The sequence below is a fragment of the Pelodiscus sinensis genome, chromosome 1 (genome assembly GCF_049634645.1).
Source record: "Pelodiscus sinensis isolate JC-2024 chromosome 1, ASM4963464v1, whole genome shotgun sequence".
Classification (NCBI taxonomy): Eukaryota; Metazoa; Chordata; order Testudines; family Trionychidae; genus Pelodiscus; species Pelodiscus sinensis.
This window is the reverse complement of record NC_134711.1, coordinates 25,100,852-25,119,573: the sequence shown is the minus strand read 5'-3', so window position 1 is coordinate 25,119,573 and position 18,722 is coordinate 25,100,852. Positions and strand designations below refer to the sequence as shown.

The 18,722-nt window shown below is 41.4% G+C and overlaps 1 protein-coding gene across 6 annotated transcripts in view; it reads right to left on the bottom strand.

Moving 5' to 3' along the window:
• The window catches only part of KMT2E (lysine methyltransferase 2E (inactive)), a 144,975-nt gene that overhangs the window by 35,961 nt on the left and 90,292 nt on the right, over positions 1–18,722 (bottom strand). For 5 of the 6 annotated variants that reach the window (XR_012897805.1, XM_075909724.1, XM_014580821.3 and 2 more), the window contains 3 exons: positions 18,085–18,194; positions 6,750–7,014; positions 4,266–4,364 (listed from right to left, as the gene is read on the bottom strand). Coding sequence is in view for 5 of the 6 variants with exons in the window: in XM_075909724.1 (XP_075765839.1) it covers positions 4,266–4,364; positions 6,750–7,014; positions 18,085–18,194 (474 nt within the window). In the remaining variant the exon portion in view is untranslated. The remainder of the gene's footprint in view (positions 1–4,265; positions 4,365–6,749; positions 7,015–18,084; positions 18,195–18,722) is intronic. The other variant, XM_075909827.1, reaches the window with a different exon arrangement.

The following is an 18,722-nucleotide window of genomic DNA, read 5'->3' as shown; positions in this document are numbered from 1 at the left end:
TGAGGAACAGCTGCCACTGAAGCATCATCTCTTCATTTTGCTAAGGACAGAGGTCTGTGGAAAACAAGTTCTGGATTGATAGATGATGTGGTTGTCTCTCACTTTCCAGTTTTAAATTTGGTCGTCTTAGATATGTCAGCAAATATTCCGATGCCAGATTTCTTCATGGGGTTGATGAAGCTATGGGTCCCATCAGATCAGGTGTATCTCTCAGAAATGTCCCCATTTGTTTTTCATCAACATCTCCTATTTTTGGTAAACTCTTGTACATTTGATGATACATGCAGTCAAAGAAGAGAGCTGGATAAAAATCCACTGGAAGTGATTTGCATCTAAATAGGTTGTTGGACTGTTGACAACATGGCTGGTAAGAGCTGTCTCTTGGTCTTCATCCTTCTTCAGTACAGATGCAAGAAATTTGTATACTTTTTCTCCACTGCTTCTTGTTATGCCACTTCTCTCTTTCATAGCTTTTGGATAGTCATAATATTATGAAGTTGTGTATGATAGTCATTTATCATTAACCTGTCCATACGTTTCACTGAATTAAAAAACTAGTTTCTTGAATATTTCAAAGTCCAGTGCTACATATATAGGCAATTAAAACTTTCTACCAGGCAGAAAAGGTCTACACTGTATGTACAAAACCTTACAAGGGGTAAAGCAATACCTAAGGATTGCACATAAATTTATATCTACCCAATTAGGGATGTAAGATCCTGTTTAACTGGTTAACGAGTTAATAAACATGTTGTTTAATTGGTTAATCGATTAAAGGGGGAGGAGCTGACTCCAGCATGGCTAAAGTAGTGTCCCCACACCATCCTGCTCCAGTCCTCAACAGTTAACTTTAACTGGTAAGCTTCACTCCTCAAGGGTGAGGCTTAAACAGTCACATCCCATACCCAATATGCAGTACAAAGTGTGAGCACACAATCTACTACTACAGGTGCACAATCTTCAGCGTGAAACTGATGTGGTCAGCAAATTACAATAGAAAATACAGAAAACTATTATCAATTGTAGAGACTCTGAAAATTGACAATAAGCAGTAAATAACTGCAAAATGTTGCTATTTGCAATTTTGGCCACATCCTAAGCAGCTTCGTTGTTTCTGGAAAAAAAATTACCCATGCAAAACCAATACAAATCTTTTAACACTTTGTTGTTTTGGAGCTTTGATTAATAAACACCGTATCAAAGGTGCTGAAATTGACATAACCAGTAAATATTGTAGTCATAGTCATGTTAAGAGACCTTACAGAGCTGTGCAACAAAACACTTTCTCCTTTGTAGTACCACTATTTCACCTCTCCAACAGGTTTACAGTACCACATGATAGATTCACTTCATAACTCAGCTAAACACTTATACAATAAGCTTTCAAATGATACACTTAATAGGGGTGTAGGATAAATACATTAAACTTGAAAAATATGCCCCATTTTTAAGAACTGTAGCATGCCTAAAAACAGTATGCCACCATTCACTATTCAAGTCTGGATCAAAGGAGCTGTGGAATATTGCCTTTAAGAACATATATTCTCAGTGGTGTGAAATCATGATTGCAAATTCATATAAATATCCTGAGTGACACATCTGCCAGTTCCTGCCCCTATTATCTCTCCATACCTGCCTACCAGTCCCTACCTCCTCTCAAGGTTGCGTGGTTTTATTCAACACAACAATTAAAAACATGAAATGAAGTCTAAATTTGACTGTGTACCTAAATTGCACAATAAAAATACATCTGTGTCAGTTACACACACACGCGTGCACACACACATGCACGCTAAAACAAATATAGCAATCCAAAGATACAAGATCAGCAGTTGGAGGCCTGGACCACTGAGGTTCAACCTGTGGCCCACCAACTCCCTGTCCGCCCCACTCCTCCCACAATGGGATGCCGGAGCCCCACACTTTCTATTCCTAGCCCTCCCTCACAGCATTGTGGAAGTGCCATGAATTACCTGATTCACGCTCCATCTCTGCTCCTCCTCCTTCCCAGACCTAGAATGCTGCAAATCAGCTGTTTACAGCTCTTCAAGCTCTGGGAGGGTAAGAGCGGAATGGGGACACAGTGTAAACCAGGCTATCTGCAGCACTCCAGAAGTGCTGGTGGCTAAATGCAGAAGAGGCATGAGGTGGAGTGGGGCAGGCAGGGGGTCTACAGGGCTGCAGCTGCTGCAGCCCACTGAGATGAAGAAGGGCCACCATATACGTGGCCCACTCACTATTCCTGGTTTTCCACTGCTGTACTAGAAATACCATATATGCAATGCAACCAGCTCAATATTGCATCAGGTCCTAATTTAATGCACTATTATTTGACGCTTCCGACTTTAGCAATGCACTAACAATTTAACTGGCTAGGATGCTAGAGCAGCCCCTGCCTGCAAGGCACTGGGCCTGCCACGGACAGACTCCTGCAACTCCTGGCCACGGCAGGCTTGTTCCCTGCCACCCACATGCTGAAGCAGCCTCCTGCCCAAAGCAGGCAGGGAACTGCTTCACTCCCACTGGTTAACCCTTCACATACCCAATCAATATACATACAAACAAAAATTTTGAATATGTGCCATTCTATTTAATATCAGTACCAATTTTAGTATCAATCCCAACTTTATTTTTCTTTTTGATTTTATTCTACTGTAGCAAATTTGCACCAAAGTGGCTATATTATTTCTAAGTGGGGAAGCTGGCCATATCCCCTTTCCAACTCACTACTTATTGTTGTGGTGTACAGTATTAAATTGAATTATGGGTCCATTATATTAATCTGTAAAATACAAATCCTACATCTCTGCTGCTATATAATTAATAAATATCACCACAGGTAAACTTTACTATTTTGTGTAATTGGAAGGCTTAAATTATGGCAAATCTATCTCAAATTAAATATTCAATTATTAATTTTAAAGCTAAGACCTCTTTCTGTAAATAAATCTGTCCCCTCAGCCCTCTGAAATAGTTTTCAAAATTAGCCAATGTAATTCCATTTCTTAAAGGGTCAAATTTTCATAAAGCCCCCAACCACTTGAACTGCAGGCACATATTTTTAGTGGCACATTATCTTATGACTAAGATTGTGCGTGAACAATAAATAATCCTTCATGCAGATCATTTGTATTAATGAACAAATCTCAATGAACTAACCATATGTTTGAGTGAATATTTCCTCTCTCCCCACCAAATTTTTGCAGGCACAAGAGCTGTGTACATGTATAACAAAATTTGAGAACAAAAATCAAATGGTAAAGTTTCCATCTAGCAAATTCATTTTAGATACACAGCCATGCTTTTACACAGGCAAAAACTTAGATAACACATACACTTAAGCTTGTCTGTAAAAGACAGTAGCCGACATCGTGGAGGTCACTGTTGCCTTTAAAATAAGATTTATGTAGAGCAAGCATACAAGTAACTTTTCATACTGATATTTAAACAGAGAAGTATTTCCTTTAGGGCACATCTACATAGCAGGGCTAAAGTCAAAATAAGCTTCATAACTTGACCTACATCAATTGTGTAGCTTAAGTCAAAATAGCTTATTTCGGCTTTTGGCACTGTCTACACAGCAGGAAGTCCAAATTAAAGCAGTCTCCCTCTGATTTCCCTTACTCCTCGTAAAATTAAGGTTACAGGAGTCAGAGTAAGAAGTCCTCCAGCTTGACATTATTCTGACATTATGTCGAAATAACAGCTTGCTGTGTAGACGCAGTCTATGTTACTTCAGAAGAACTTCAGTTATTCCGAAATAATGCGGTTGTGTGGACATAGCCTTATACAGCCTGGCTGAGATCTTCAGAAGTGACTAGTTATTTCAGACACTGACATTTGAGTGTCCAACAGCCTGCATTTCTAAAAAGGCCTAATTTTCAGAATTTATTTGAGCAATTGAAAATTAAGCCTTTGTAAAGGTGTCTGAAGTTTGACACCCAAAATCATTAGCCAGTTATGAAAATTTTGGCCCCTGATTGTATCTTACAAATAACCAACTACTGTGATGGCACCTATGCAGAGGCAAAGGAAAATTATGCGCATTTTAAACACAAAAGCGTAATTTGCATGTTTGATGATCAAGCCAAATAGAAATGTTCTTACTATAAGCAAGCCTTGGATTTGATGTTTAAGTGCACATGGGGTGCTGGCTTCATATATGCTCATTCTAAAAGCCTATAAAAAGGCAGGATATTAGCATGGGAAGAGCAGCCATCACTAAATCCTAGTGAAAGCTTTAAGCTTTAAGCTTCCCAACTTACCATCTTCCTTTTCCTTTCTGCAATCTGCTCCTCTGATTCCATTTCTACTTCATTGCTAATAGGAGTTTTTTCTTCTATATCATCAATAAAATCTGGCTCCTGAAAGATGGAAATGACTGCTTTACAGAAGCTCCACTACTACTCTTTCAAACTAGGGAAATCTAAAAGCTACACAAAGCAAAGTTCCCTTGAATCACTACTTCATAAGCTACCAGCCAATTAACCAATGCAACATGAAAAAGCTACATATCTGCTTGGACCCTTTTATGACTCTAAAATATAGCCTGACTCCAGTATCTTCTCTGATACAAACAGAAACATCCACATCATTTTCTTTACAAACTCACTCGAATTTTTCAAGCAAATTATAAGAACTAAGCTTTTGAGCTAATGAACATGATCATAAGCTTGAGTGCCCTGTAATCAGACCATTTATTTAGACAGCTAAATAAGGAATTTGAATGCTAACTCTGGACACCCATTTTTGAAAATCTTAAATCTCACTTTTTCAATAAAATGGAATGTATATTGTTATGTCAAACAAGATAATTATATTTATATAAGTATGCAGTCAACTAGAACCTATATATCTATTAACATAACCATTTCCACTGATGCTGTATTAATCTCCTTTATAATGTAACATTAAATGACTTACTATAGGGAACACAAAGAGATATCTAATTGATGGACATTAAAAAATGCTTGGTGTGGGAATGTTTTAAATATTTCAGGTCCCTTACAATAGAAGGGTAACATTCAAAAACTTTAGTTAAAGAAGAATCAATAGTAATTTATCTCCTACCAATGTTCTACCATATTTTCTTTCTTGTGATTGTATTAAAATGAAGTTGAAACTACCATACTTATTGTTTATAAAACTGCTAGTAAATGGTAATTAACAGTACAATTTTTGAGCACAGCACTAAAACAATCAAAGTACATATGTAAATGTGTTATTTTGGCTGACTGAACTGCTTTTTTAAACATCAGATGTTCTCATATTTTACTGAGCCTCTTCTAGGTTGAAAAACTTTTAGTTTCAGTGTGACAATTCTTATTAAATTATATAAGATTCTGTGTGCACAGGAACAGGTCCCAAATAACTGATATAGCTAGTGGCAACCTGGCTGGAAAAATAGAAGTAACTTACCTGTAAACTAGTTTGAATATATTGCCTTTGTAGCTTTATGCCTGCAGAAATCACATGCCAGCCTTCTGAGCCCAGAAGCATCCTAAAGCAAGTTAGCTGTTTGAGTAGGTCAGCCTACTATGCCCCAAGAAAGAGACCATAAACCTAATGTAAACTTAATGCAAACATTTTGTATATCAATTGCATATTCATCACCAGCTCCCTGATCTTTGTGTGTCATCCTTTCCTCCTTGATGTCTCCCTTTATTACACTCTAGGCCAGCGGTTCCCAACCTTTTCCAGATAAGGACCCATTTTGACAATTCAGGAAGATTGGTGACCCAAGGCAATTCAAAAACAGGGGAAGGAGGGAAGGCAGAGCCCACTGGGGAGACACTTGGCGACCCTTTTGAAATGTAACAAAGACCCATATTTGGGTCCCGACCCATAGGTTGGGAAACCCTGCTCTAGGCAGAACAAAAAATTGAAAATGGCTCCCACAAATAACCCCACACTTTATACAACTCTCTTCAATCCTTCAAATCACCCTCATAATCCCATCAAGTATTTACCTTCTGACAATCAATTCTCTCCTTCCTGAAAACAATATCAATACATCATTATGGTATTTCTCTGATTTCTCTGTATTAATTTCTCTTTACTAATTATTGTGTGAAGCTCTTCACAAATTAAGATCTGTGAAATTCATTACTGTAGGATTTATCTGCTCTTCTATGCCAATAAATTAAGACAACAAAAATCTATAACCAAAACTTCTGGTACCACACTAGAATCCCCACCTTCTGCTCACATTCAATAAATACCCATTTATCAATTTACTACCTTTATGCTAGTATTCAATCTATACAAGATACAACAGGTATATGGAGGCTATGAGTGACTTATGAGACCTAAACATCTTTTTCGGGCTGAAATCTTGGTAACAGAAATTGTTATGAAGCAAGACTATTTATAATTGTGGGTTAAAAACATTAGAACTGTGGGCACAACATGTGTGTGACTAACACTGCTTCAGGATGGTTGTGGGATCTTGTGGCATGGCACACACTTTTTACACTACAGATCTGAAAAGCATTTTAGGAGGCAAAATTTCTGGCTTATGTTGAGGCACGTCAGCAAGAGAAATAAATAGCAAGTTAAAGAGAACAAAAACATCATTAAAATAAACTAGTCATTTCAAGAGAACTAGAAATAATATACATACTTTAAGTAGCTAATCCAGCACTAAAATATGTAATGAACAACTCTTTCCAATAACCTGTATGATTTTTTAAGAGCTATTCCTTCATGTTTGTACATCTGACCATTTAGTGTTTTTTTTGCTTTAATACCTGATTATTGGAAATGGACAGCCTGAGGGGAGAAAGTCTCCTCTGCTTATTATCAGGAATCTTCATTTTTGTGGCTGTTCCTTCACAATCAAGTGTGATGTTCTGATTTTGTGTTTCCTTTTCTCTTGAAATGTCCTTTTCTTTCTTTCCCTTTTTCCTTCTAGTCTCATATCCAGTATTGATGTTTTCTGTAGGTTCGGAACCATGTTTAAGAACAGGACATTCAGGATTTTCTTTGAGGCAAGCGCAATCCACTTTGTATTTACTAAAACAATAAATACAAAAAAAAAGGTGTAAAATATTGACCTGAATACTACATCAATATGATTTAAAGCGAGACCACACTTCATTTCACTGATCCAATATTTTAGCATATTTGAAAATGGTTAAATTAAACTTTCACCAAACTGTGCAACATTACATTTTATTATTTTCAAACACTGGTTCATGAACAGTTTCCCAGCTTATAGTTTGGAACACCATTAAAACATATCTATTATCTACAAAAGTTAAATAAAATATAAAGAAAAACAAAAACAAAGAAAAATACTCTGGTGCCTAAAATGAACAGAAAAAAATCAGAGCAATTTAGTTTTGTACAAAACTGATTTACAAAAATCTTGTGTCTCTCTGGATAAGATACTGAAAAACACAATGCAAAGGTATTTAAAAGTTACCTGAGATACTTTTTACTTGATGTATACAGAGATCTAGCAAGTTATACAAGTTTAAGTAATATAAAACTTTCACTAGTAGCATTTATAAATAGAATCCAGATTGGTACAAAAAAGCTCTCTCAGAATACAATTCAAATATTTCGTCAATAGATTTATACCCATATACTCCAGCAGAAAATTTTGCCCTGAAAACTTATGTGGTACTGAGTGGTTCGTAATCAGCTTTCATGGATTTTCAGCTTGTATTTGCTTTCCAGTTTAAAAAAAATAAAAGATTTCCCCCTTCCTTCCCCCAATAGCTAGCCTTCTATACTTAATCTGGGATATGAAAAGCAAACTGTGTTCTTTCTCTTTTGTAAGTGATAAGAATTACAGAACAAATTCTCCTGTCAATTATATCCATGACACATTCCTGCACCAAATTGAGCCCTAAATTGTACTTGTGAAACTATATTAAAGTCTAATAGGGAAATAGATTTAACAGAACTTAAGCTTTTTCTGCAGAATATTTGTATACAGTAATGACATAAAATAAAAGGGAGTTACTTGCGTGCAGTAATGACTGTTCTTTGAGATGTATGCCTCTGTGGGTGCTCCATGACCCTCCCTTCCTCCCGTCTGCAAAGCACTTTTCCCCATTGGGCTGCATGTGCACAGGAGGCGTCTTGCGATTCTTCCACCAGAGTGTGCTACTCACGAGGCTCAACCCCTCCCTTTCAGTTCCTCATGTATGCCCGAGTAAATAAGACTCCGAGGAGAGGAAGGGAGGATCATGGAGCACCCATGGGGATACACATCTCAAAGAACAGTCATTACTGCACGAAGTGAGTGACTCCCTTTTCTTCTTTGAGTGATGTCGCCACAGGTGCTCCACTGTTGGTGACTACAGAGCAGTATTCGACCTGCATGGAGAGAGTTGGAGTCATTGTTTGGTGCTGCTGGACAAAACTGCAGTAGCCACCACTGAATCAGATATGAGTTGTGGCAATATGGCATAATGTTTAGTGGAAGTGTGGTCAGATGAACGGTGCAGATCAATAAATGTATCTTAAGGGAATGTTGTTCATAAAGGCCATGGAAGCCACTGTAGCCAGAGTAGAATGTGCTCATGGTGGATGCTGTAAATGCCTGCTGGCCATTAGGTATGACACCTAACTATGCATCAAATCATGAAACATTAGAACTGGAAGGGACCTCGAGAGGTCATCAAGTCCAGTCCCCTGCCCTCACAGCAGGACCAAGCATTGTCTAGACCATCCCGGATAGATGTCTAAACCAATCTGGTCTTAAATATCTCCAGAGGTGCGGATTCCATAACCTCCCTAGGTAATTTATTCCAGTGTTTAGCCATCCTTACAATTAGGAAGTTTTTCCTAATGTCCAACCTCCCTTGCTGCAGTTTAAGCGTGTTGATATCCACTTTGAGATCCGTTGGGATGAAATAGGTGTACCTCTTGAACGGTTCAGCAATGGAAATAAAAAGTCATTGAGATTTACAAAATGCTCATGTTCTCTCCAAGAAGAAGGCCAATGCTCATCGGCTATGGAGAGTGTAGGCTCGTGTCTCTTGGGGAGGTGCAGAGCTTTGGGAAAAAGGTAGGTAACACAATGGGCTCATTGATGTGGAATGCTGTACAGACTTTTGGTAGGAATGCTGGGTGAGGTTTCAGCGTAACTCTGTCTTTTGTAAAAACAATGTAGGGGGCTCCGCCATAAGGGCCCCAAGTTCACCGACTCTCCTCACTGAGGTAACAGCTACATAACAAACAGACCTTCATAAAGAGGAAGGGAAGTGCAACAGTGGCCAATGGTTCAAAGGGGAGCCTGGTCAAACAATCCAAAACAAGGTTCAAGTCCCATAAGGGGGGGGTGAGGTCCTATGAGGTGGGTATATATTGTGAAGGCCCCTAAGGAATCTTTTTGTTACCGATTGGCAAACAAGTAGAAACCGTCCACATGGATGTGGAAAGCTGTTATTGCAGAAAAGTGGACTCTCATCAACTAATATCCTGAGGCCTTGCTGGCTCTCACCATGAGGCAGGAGTAATGGTCACACTTCTACGGCATGTGAGCTTCTTCCAAGCATCGTATGCACGGGGAATGGCCATCCGATACTGGCACAGACTCCCAGTACTCCTCAAATTTTTGAAGCTCAAGGAGCCAGACATATTGAATGGTCCGTCCTTCCCTTTCCCTTTCCTTTCTCTCAAGAAAGGGAAAGGGAAAGGGAAAAAGAAAGGAAAAGGAAAAGGAAAAGGAAAAGAAGTGGGGGGGAAGAGACTGGGGAGAAACCCAGTTCGCGCTGCCCCTGAGCTGCAAAACTACATTTAAATCTCCTGAAGGGAAGAAAAAAATTTTTTTTTTGTAAATTAAATGAGGGAAACTATTTACATAAACTATTAACTCTAACTGTATACGTGGCAACTCTGAAATGCTAAATGCTAAGTGAGATAACAGGCTGAGACAGAGATGTTAAAGCTCCGTCTGCTGACGATGGCAGCTAAAGAGGAAGAGAAGGTTACTCACTTCGTGCAGTAATGGACGTTCTTCGAGATGGTTGTCCCTGTGGGTTCTCCACTTTAGGTCTTGCAGCGCCATTGCGCGTCTAGATGAAGATTTATAGTAGCAGTGCCCTCCCAGTGTGCAGTGCATATAAGGCAGATGGCATGCGCTGTGCTACCACCACACATGCACGGCAACTGTCCCTTCAGTTCCTTCTCTGCCCTGGAAGGACAACAACAACAACAACTCCGAAGCAGAGGGGAGGAAGGGCAGTTGGTGGAGCACCCAAACTGACAACTGTCTCAAAGAACATCCATTACTGCACGAAGTGAGTAACCTTGTCTTCTTCTTGGAGAAGTGTCCCAGTGGGCGCTCCATCTTAGGTGACTATATAGCAGTACCCATGCTACAAGGTGCGTGCTTCAGTTAGTAATCGTGTTGGGCTTTAGCGAGGACTGAGAGTCCAACTTCTGTGAGCCATTTCAGGTAATTGTCCAGGGCATGATGTCTGTCGAAAGTGTGTGCAGAAGACCATGTTGCAGCTCTGCAAATGTCCACCAGATTAATGCTGCTAAAATAGGCTGCAGAGATTGCCATGGCCCTTGTAGAATGCGCTGGTTAAATCTGGCGCAAGCCAGGCAAATACTGTCTACGATCCACTTGGAAAGTCTGTGTTGAGATTTGCACTACCAAGCATCTTTTAGCAGCAGAGATGAAAAGTCTGTTAGCTTTACAAATTGTCTTTGTCTTCTCCAAATAGAAGACAATTGCGCAGCATACATCGAGCGTGTGCCATATAGCTTCTTCGGCGGTAGCATGGGGCTTTTGGGAAGCACAAGAGGTTCGTTGCAATACCAGGAGGTAAGAATCTTTGGTAAGAACTTTGGATGTGGTCGCAGGATCACCCTGTCCTTATGAAAAATGGTAAAGGGTGGGTCGGCCATCAGTGCCCCAATTTTACTTACTCTTCTGGCAGATGTGAGTGTAACTAACGTAGCAACTTTTATTGAAAGGTGCAGCATTGTGCCCGTAGGCTTGAATGGTGTATGGGTTAGGGTCTGTAGTACAAGGTTTAGGTCTCAAGCTGGGACTGGTGTTCTAACAGGCGGGAAAGTGTTCTGGATGCCTTTTAGGTATCGTTTATTCGTGGGGTGGGCGAAGACTGATTTGTCTTCAATGGGTTGGTGGAATGCGGTTATGGCTGCGAGGTATACCTTTAACGAGCTGAGCAAGAGGCCTGTTATGTTTCACATGTAAGAGTTACTTTTGTATATTGGCCAGTGGAATCTTGGATGGATTTACTGATCTTTGGTCCACCCAGGAAGAGAATCTTCGCCACCTGTACAGTAAGATTTTCTCATTGTGACTTTCTCATTACAGGATCTGTCTGACCTGATCCGTAAATGTTGCTTCTACTGAGGAGAGCCAGTGAGGAGCCAAGCTTGGAGGCGAAGGATGTGGGAAGATGGGTGCTGGACGTGACCCCACTGCTGAGTCAGGAGATGAGGGACTATCGGAAGCTGCCATGGAGGCCTTAGGGACATGTAAATTAGGTAAATATACCATGTCTGACAGGGCCAAACTGGAGCAATGAGCATTAATGATGCTGACCTAGCTCTTATTTTGTTGACCACTAGGTAAAGAAGTGGGGTTGGTGGGAAGGCATAGAAGAGGGGTGCATCCCGAGGTATTGTAAATGAGGTCCCCCAGAGAGTGTAATCCAGTGCCTGCATGAGAAAAGTACTGTAGACATTTTTTTTCGCAAAGGTTACAAACAAGTCTAGGTATGGGAATCCTCAGAGTGAGAATATCATGTGGAGAATGCTGTCGTCCAATACCCATTCATGGTAGCATGTGAACTTCCTGCTGAGGGTGTCTGCAGTAATATTGTCCTCACCCGGTAGATAAGAAGCTTGTTATGCGGACATTGTGGTCTATGCACCATGACCGTAGGTGTGTTGCCTCTTTGCATAGGCGGAAGGATCTGGTTCTCCCTTGCCTGTTTATGTAGTACATTATAGCTTCAATGTCCGTAAAAATCTGTACTGTGTTGCTCTGTATCTGTTGCAGAAAGTTCTGGCAGGCATATCGTACGGCCCTGATTTCCAACACATTGATGCGGAGGGAGCGCTCGTGGGACTGCCATCATCCTTGGACTGTGAGGGAGCTTTACTGTGCTGCCCACCCTAGGAGGGAAGCGTCTGTTGCGATTGTCGAGGGACTTCTGCGGAAGAGTACCCCAGTGCACGTTTTTTTGATCCACCTACCGCTCTAGTGAGCGCTTGATCCTGTGAGAGAGCAGTATTAGCTTGTTGATACTGGTATAATGGGGTCTGGTACACCATTCTGAGCCATTGCTGTATTGATGTCATATGCAGTCTGGGGTGCAACACCACTACTGTGGCCGTTGCCATGTGGCCTAGCAGCTGTTGGCAAAGTTCTTATGGGAACTTGAGGGCTGGATTGCAACACTTCGACGAGGTGCTTGGTCATTTGAAAGCAATGGTATGGGAGACAGGCCATTCCCTTGGTGCAGTCAAGGTAAGCTTCTATAAACTCTATGGTGTGAGCAAGTTGGAGCTTGCACTTGGCTAGGTTGATTTGGAGTCCCAGGGTATGGAATAAGGACATGGCTTGGGAGCTCTGATCAGGCAGTCATCATGATAGGGAAATACAGATATGTCTTGTTCACGGAGGTGGACCATCACTACCGCAATGAGTTTTGAGAAGACCCTTGGTGCAGTGGAAAGTCTGAAAGGCAGCACTGTTTATTGGAAATGTGCGGTGCCCAGTGTAAACCTCAAGTATTTTTGATGCGCAGGATATGCATGGATACATGAAAATAAGCGTCTTGGAGGTTGAGAGTTGATGGTCAGTCCCCTTTGTTTAGGGTGTATATTATGGTAGCTAAAGTCACCATCTTGAAGTGCTCCTACCAAATGTGGTGGTTTAGTTTCCTGAGATCGAGAATTGGTATCCAACCTCCTGACTTTCTTGTAGTGAGGAAATAGCAGGAGTAGAAGCCTCTGTTTCTGTGATGCTGAGGTACCAGTTCTATAGCACCGAGGTGAAGAAGATGGTAAATCTCATGGAGTAGGTCCCTGATGAGGGACAGGGGTGGAAGGAAATGGTAAAAGGAATGCAGTATCCCGCTCTGACGACTTCTAGCACCCACTTGTCAGTCATAATGGTAGACCATTGGTAGAAGAATAGTAGGAGACACTGGTGGAATTGTAGATAGGACTGGAGTTGTTCCTTACGAAGGGGTGGTATCAGACTCTCGACCTGACCTTCAAAATGTTTGCCTAGAAGTGGATGACTGAGACGTGGCTGGCTGGTCAGCAGTTTGTCCATGTTTGGTTTGTCATTGTCTCCTCCTGATATCAAAGTGCCTCTAAGGATGATTGAAAGGAGAGAATTTGCATCTCTGATTAAAGTATCTGTTTTGTTTGCGCTTTGCTGCAGGCAAATGTATCCCAAGGGTTTGAGGCGTTGTTCTGGAATCCTTGAGTGAATGGAGGGACGCATCAGTTGTGTTCATGAACAGCTTAGATCTCTGGAAGGGGAGATCCACTATTGTGGCCTGTACCTCCCGAGGAAAACCTGAGAGATGGAGCCAGGAGTATCTCATCACCACAATAGCTGTCACAATGGACAGTGAGGCTGTGTTGGATGCATTGAGAGCGGCTTGAAGGGCCGTGCAGAAGATCAACATTCCCTTGTTTATACTGGCAGAGAACTGTTGTTTCTGATCCTCTGGCAAGTTATCAATAAAAAGTGATAGCTGTTCAAAGATATGGTGGGTGTATTTAGCCAACATTGCTGTATAATTCGATATACATAGCTGAGGAGAGGCTGAGGAATAAGCCTTCCTACCCATAAGATCTAAATGCTTCCACTCTTTCTCATATGGGGTAGTGCGTGTTGCGCTGTTTGCCCCTTTTGTTGACAGCGTCCTTCACTATGGAGTTGGGGGAAAGATGGGAAAAGAGGAAGTCCACGCCTTGTGGCGCCACATAATATTTGCGGTCAGATCTCTCGCAGACAGGTGGAATTATAGCTGATGTCTTCCATCTAATCTTGGCAGGGTCCATAAGGGCAGAATCCATGGGCAAGGCCAGTTTGTGTTCGGTCTCGGAGAGGCTGACATGGGAGACCTCAAGGACATCAGCTACTTGATTAAAAAGTTCTTGGAAAGAACAGAAGTCGCCTTCCACCATAGGAGACAGGGGCATAAGCGTATCGTCAGGAGGGGAGGAGGATATGTGGGTTGCCGGGTGAGACAAGGCTGATGATTTCTCATCACTGGAAGCAATCTCCTCCTCCTCTTGGTAGAGCAACCTCTCAAGGGCTGGCAGGGATGACGCTCTGGAAGCAGGAGCCGTTGTCATGAGCTGTTAACCCTGTAAATGGTGCTGAACCCAATATGGTGCCTCCAGGTCCCAATAAGGCCAGTTGGGTGAAAAGGCATGGGAGGAGGCAGTCATTGCAGTGGTTGTTGCTGTGCCCCTGTAAATGTTGGTGGTTGAGGCTGTTTTGGGAAAGAATATCTTGGAAAATGGGTGCCGACAACAGAGTTGTCGTCATCATCGCTCAACAAGGATGGTGCTGAGCCTGGAATCAGCGAGTGTAGAAAGCTGCTTGACGTGGGGGTGCCATTGGTGCCGAATAGCAGTGTCATGGGCACTGAGGACACCATGAGCTCCTCTGCCGTAGTGAATGGTGCTGGCCCCGGTATATGTGGTGCCGGGGAAGGATGAGGTGGAGCTATAGCAACGTCGAGAGGGTGTCAGTACTGCATGCTCGTGGATCCTCAGTGCTGGAGGCGGCATGGGTGCCGATGGTACTGTGTGCGGCTTCGCCTTCTTTGGTGCCAGAGATGCCACAGTTGTAGCTGGCTTGATTTTGTCCTTTCTTGGCGCCAACGTATGCACCAGCAGTGCTGATTTTGCCTTGGCCTTGCCTGAAGGCTTGGAAGGCTTATGTAGGTACTTTGATCCTTGGGAACAGTTAGTACCTCATGGTTCCAGAGCTTCCCTGTCAGGAACTCTGGTAGGCGTTGGGAGCAGGGGGCAGTTTAGGTGCTCGCTCCCGTTTTTTTGATGGAGAGTCACCTTTGCTGGCGGAATGGAACCGCTTCCTATACTGGTTAGAGGAGGAGCCCCTCAACTTGATCCTGGCCGGCATTGATTTTTCAACATGGCCAGATGTGACGGTTGGTGCAAAGGAGATGAATGCTCCAGATATGAAGCTGGTCTCACTGTGTTCTCTAGTGCGAGAAGTTTCAATTATAGCTCCTGTGCACTTCCTTGTGTGAACTGTAAGCTGTTGGCAGTGCTCGCACTATGCCGTAATGTGTGCCTGACCGAAGCAGTGCACACACTTGGAGTGACCGCCGGAGACGGGCATCAAGAGCCTGCAGGAGAGGTACCATTTGAAACCTGGGGAGCCAGGCATCCCAAGGATAGAAGGACTGTTAGACAAAAAAAATTGCGGACTAACTTTTTTTTTTTTTTTTTTTTAAACAGAAAGAAAAAAAATCTTAATCTTAACTAACTACCACCAGAACTAACTTACTGTAACTGGAATTATATTGAACTAGTAACAAATAAGGAGAACAACTGCGGTTCTGACCGATGCCGGTAGAGAAGGAACTGAAGGGATGGTTGCCGCACATGCATGGTAGCAGCACACTGGAGGGCACTGCTACTGTAAATTGCTGACTAGATGTGAAACGGTGCCGCAAGACCTAAAGTGGAGCACCCACAGGGACACCCCTTGAAGAAAAACTGAAAGGGAAGAGTTGAGCCACGCGAGCGTTGTGAGATGCCTCCTGCGCATGCGCAGCCCAACAGGGGAAACTGCTTTGCAAGGCTCTGATCTGTGGCTTGAGGAGACCCATCACCAACAGTGGAGAACCCACAGGGACATCACTCGAAGAATTCATGTCTTTCAGAGAAAAGCGTGAATAGGCTGCAGGTTGAAAACACCAAAACATGTTTTCTGGTAAATTGAGCACATTTCATACGAAACTCACTATGTAACTGGGAGCACTGACTCCAACTATATACAAAAAACAGTAAGAACAGTCAATTTTCAGGGGCATCTCACGTTAAAGGTAAAGAAAACACTTCCTTCCTAATGTCTGAGGCTATGTCTAGACTTCAGGCTTCTTTCGGAAGAAGCTTTTCCAGAAGAGATGATCCGGAAAAACTTCTTCTGAAAGAGAGCGTCCACACTGCAAAAGCACATCGAAAAAGTGATCTGCTTTTTCGAAAGATAGCGAATGGATGTTATCTTGCATTTCAGCTGTGATTACTATGGATGGAGTAGCCACTAGAGCACCTGCACTTTTTCCTCTTTCCTCTTCTTTCGAAAGAGCTCCTCATTCCCCGTCCTCACACACCTTGTTCTGAAAGAGCTCTTTTGGAAAACGGCTTCTTCCTCATAGAATGAGGATTACCAATGTCGGGAAAACCCCTCTGCTCTTTAGATTTTCTTTCAGAAGAATGCGACTGCAGTGTGGATGTAATTGAAGTTTTTTTGGAAAAACGGAGAAAGGCATTAGCTATGTCGCCTAAACACCAAATTTTGTACTCCACAGTCCACAGAAATTGTTAATGCCTATCTGGGAACAGCACGTACCCTAATCACTTTGCCATTGTTTTGTAATGGTATCTACGTACGAGGCATTTTACAATTCACAACAAGAGAAATAACTGTACCGGGGCAGTGGAGGGGGACGGGATGTGTGGCTCAATAGGTTATAGAATTTAAAACATGATTTTAAGACAGGACTTAATAGACTTGGACTTTTTTTTAAAATAGTGGGTTATAGCACAAATGTAATTTATTTTCATTTCTATAGTAATTTAGCTTAGGTCTGATTTTATTCCTTTTGAATTGTTTCAGTGGTTATCTATGATAGGCAAAGTTGTAAGAATGATTTTTTTAAATAGCACATTTCTGAATTGTCTACATTAGTTTACACTAACTATCAATTAGTATTTAACAATCCACAAAATGAATGCATATTTCAAGAATTTTCACTGTAAATCCACATTTGGAGTATTGTGGAGATATAAAACCATTTATAATTCATAGTGAAAAGGTCTATCAATGAAACATTCTTTAAAGAAAAACCCTGTGATGGCATACATTGTCATCATTGAGGGCATTAAGAGTACCCTACCATTCAAGTATATGAAAACAATAAAAGAAAACAGGAATACCCATAACTTGCTAGCTTCAATTAATATCTCATCTTACTATATAAACCTGTGGTGCGCGTCGGTTTCAACCACCAAGGGGGTCGCGGCTGTGTTCCTAGGGGGCGTAGGTCTCATGAATGAAAAAAAATTGCGCACCACTGATATAAACGAGAAGTCCCCTGTGGCATCTTATAGACTAACAGATTTATTGGGGCATAAGTTTTCGTGGCCAAAGACCCATTTCGTCAGATGCATGTCTGACGAAGTACGTCTTTGCCCATGAAAGCTTATGCTCCAATAAATCTGTTAGTCTATAAAGTGCCACAGGACTTCTCCTTGTTTATGCAGATTCAGACTAACAAGGCTACCCCTCTGATACTTATCTTACTATAAATTTTAGAAATGTGTGTATTTATCTGTCCATCTGACTGTGGGTCTATTTGTTCAAGAACTCCTCAAATTACAAGAGTTAGGATCACCAAATACAGCTTCCTCTTATAACTTAAAACAAGGTAAGGGTTTGGGTGTGCCAGGACAATTAGATGTGCCTGGAATTTGATTGTTTCTCATAAAATGAAAAGGGAGGTGTCTGGTAGGAGGGTCAGTTATACTGCAGAATGATCAGAGGGCAGAAGAGGCCAGAGATAGGCACCAGGACAGTTATAACCCCACTGGGCCAGTGGGGGGGGGGAGGGGGGAGGTGCGCGCTCACAGCTATCTATTATATATTTCAGAAAGTTTGTCTATTTGTGTATCTGTTCCCCAGCAGGGGACATGCATCCCCCTCCCCTGGCTATGCCACTGCAGCAGCCATGGACAGGCACTTCTCACCTTATTTGAGTTAAAGACTTGAGCAACACCGAGTAAATCGTCTAGTATTACTAACATTTTACAAGTATATTGTCCTAAAATACAGGACATTTAATACAATTTAAAGATACTTACCAATTTCCATAATCAAAATCAAATGCGATAGTAATTTCTGTTCCCTTTGGAATGTTTTGGATGGAGTAAATATAAAGATGAATTGTTCCATCTTCAATTACATGTCTCACCTAAATCCAGGAGAAAAGCTATACATTAGTTTATAATGAATTAAAATGCACAAACATTCTTAAAAACCCAGATATGCTTAATACATTCTACAGGTTTTTCCCTCCCACTAATACCATCAACTGTCAGAGCTGATAAAACCAATATAAATAAAACAATGGTTATGTTTTTCATAATAAGCAAAATGTATGTTTCCTGATGCTGTCCTGCATACATTCATAAAGAAATTATTCTTACAAAATGCTTTAATGCTATCAAAACATGATTCTTCATGTATACACTTTATTCTTTATAGAGTCAATGTCCTGATGAAAATATTTTAATAATTTTATAAATTAACATGCTAAATATGAAAATATGTTTTATTTTTATATCCAAGTGTGTCCTATCTAGTTCCTTCATTAGAGACAATGAGAGGTGAAGGTGTTCAGTGCTTAGGAACTTTGCAAAGAAGGAAAAAAACACCACCATGTTAACTTGTTGACCAGAAACAATACTGAAAAATTAACCCACCATTATACTATATATCA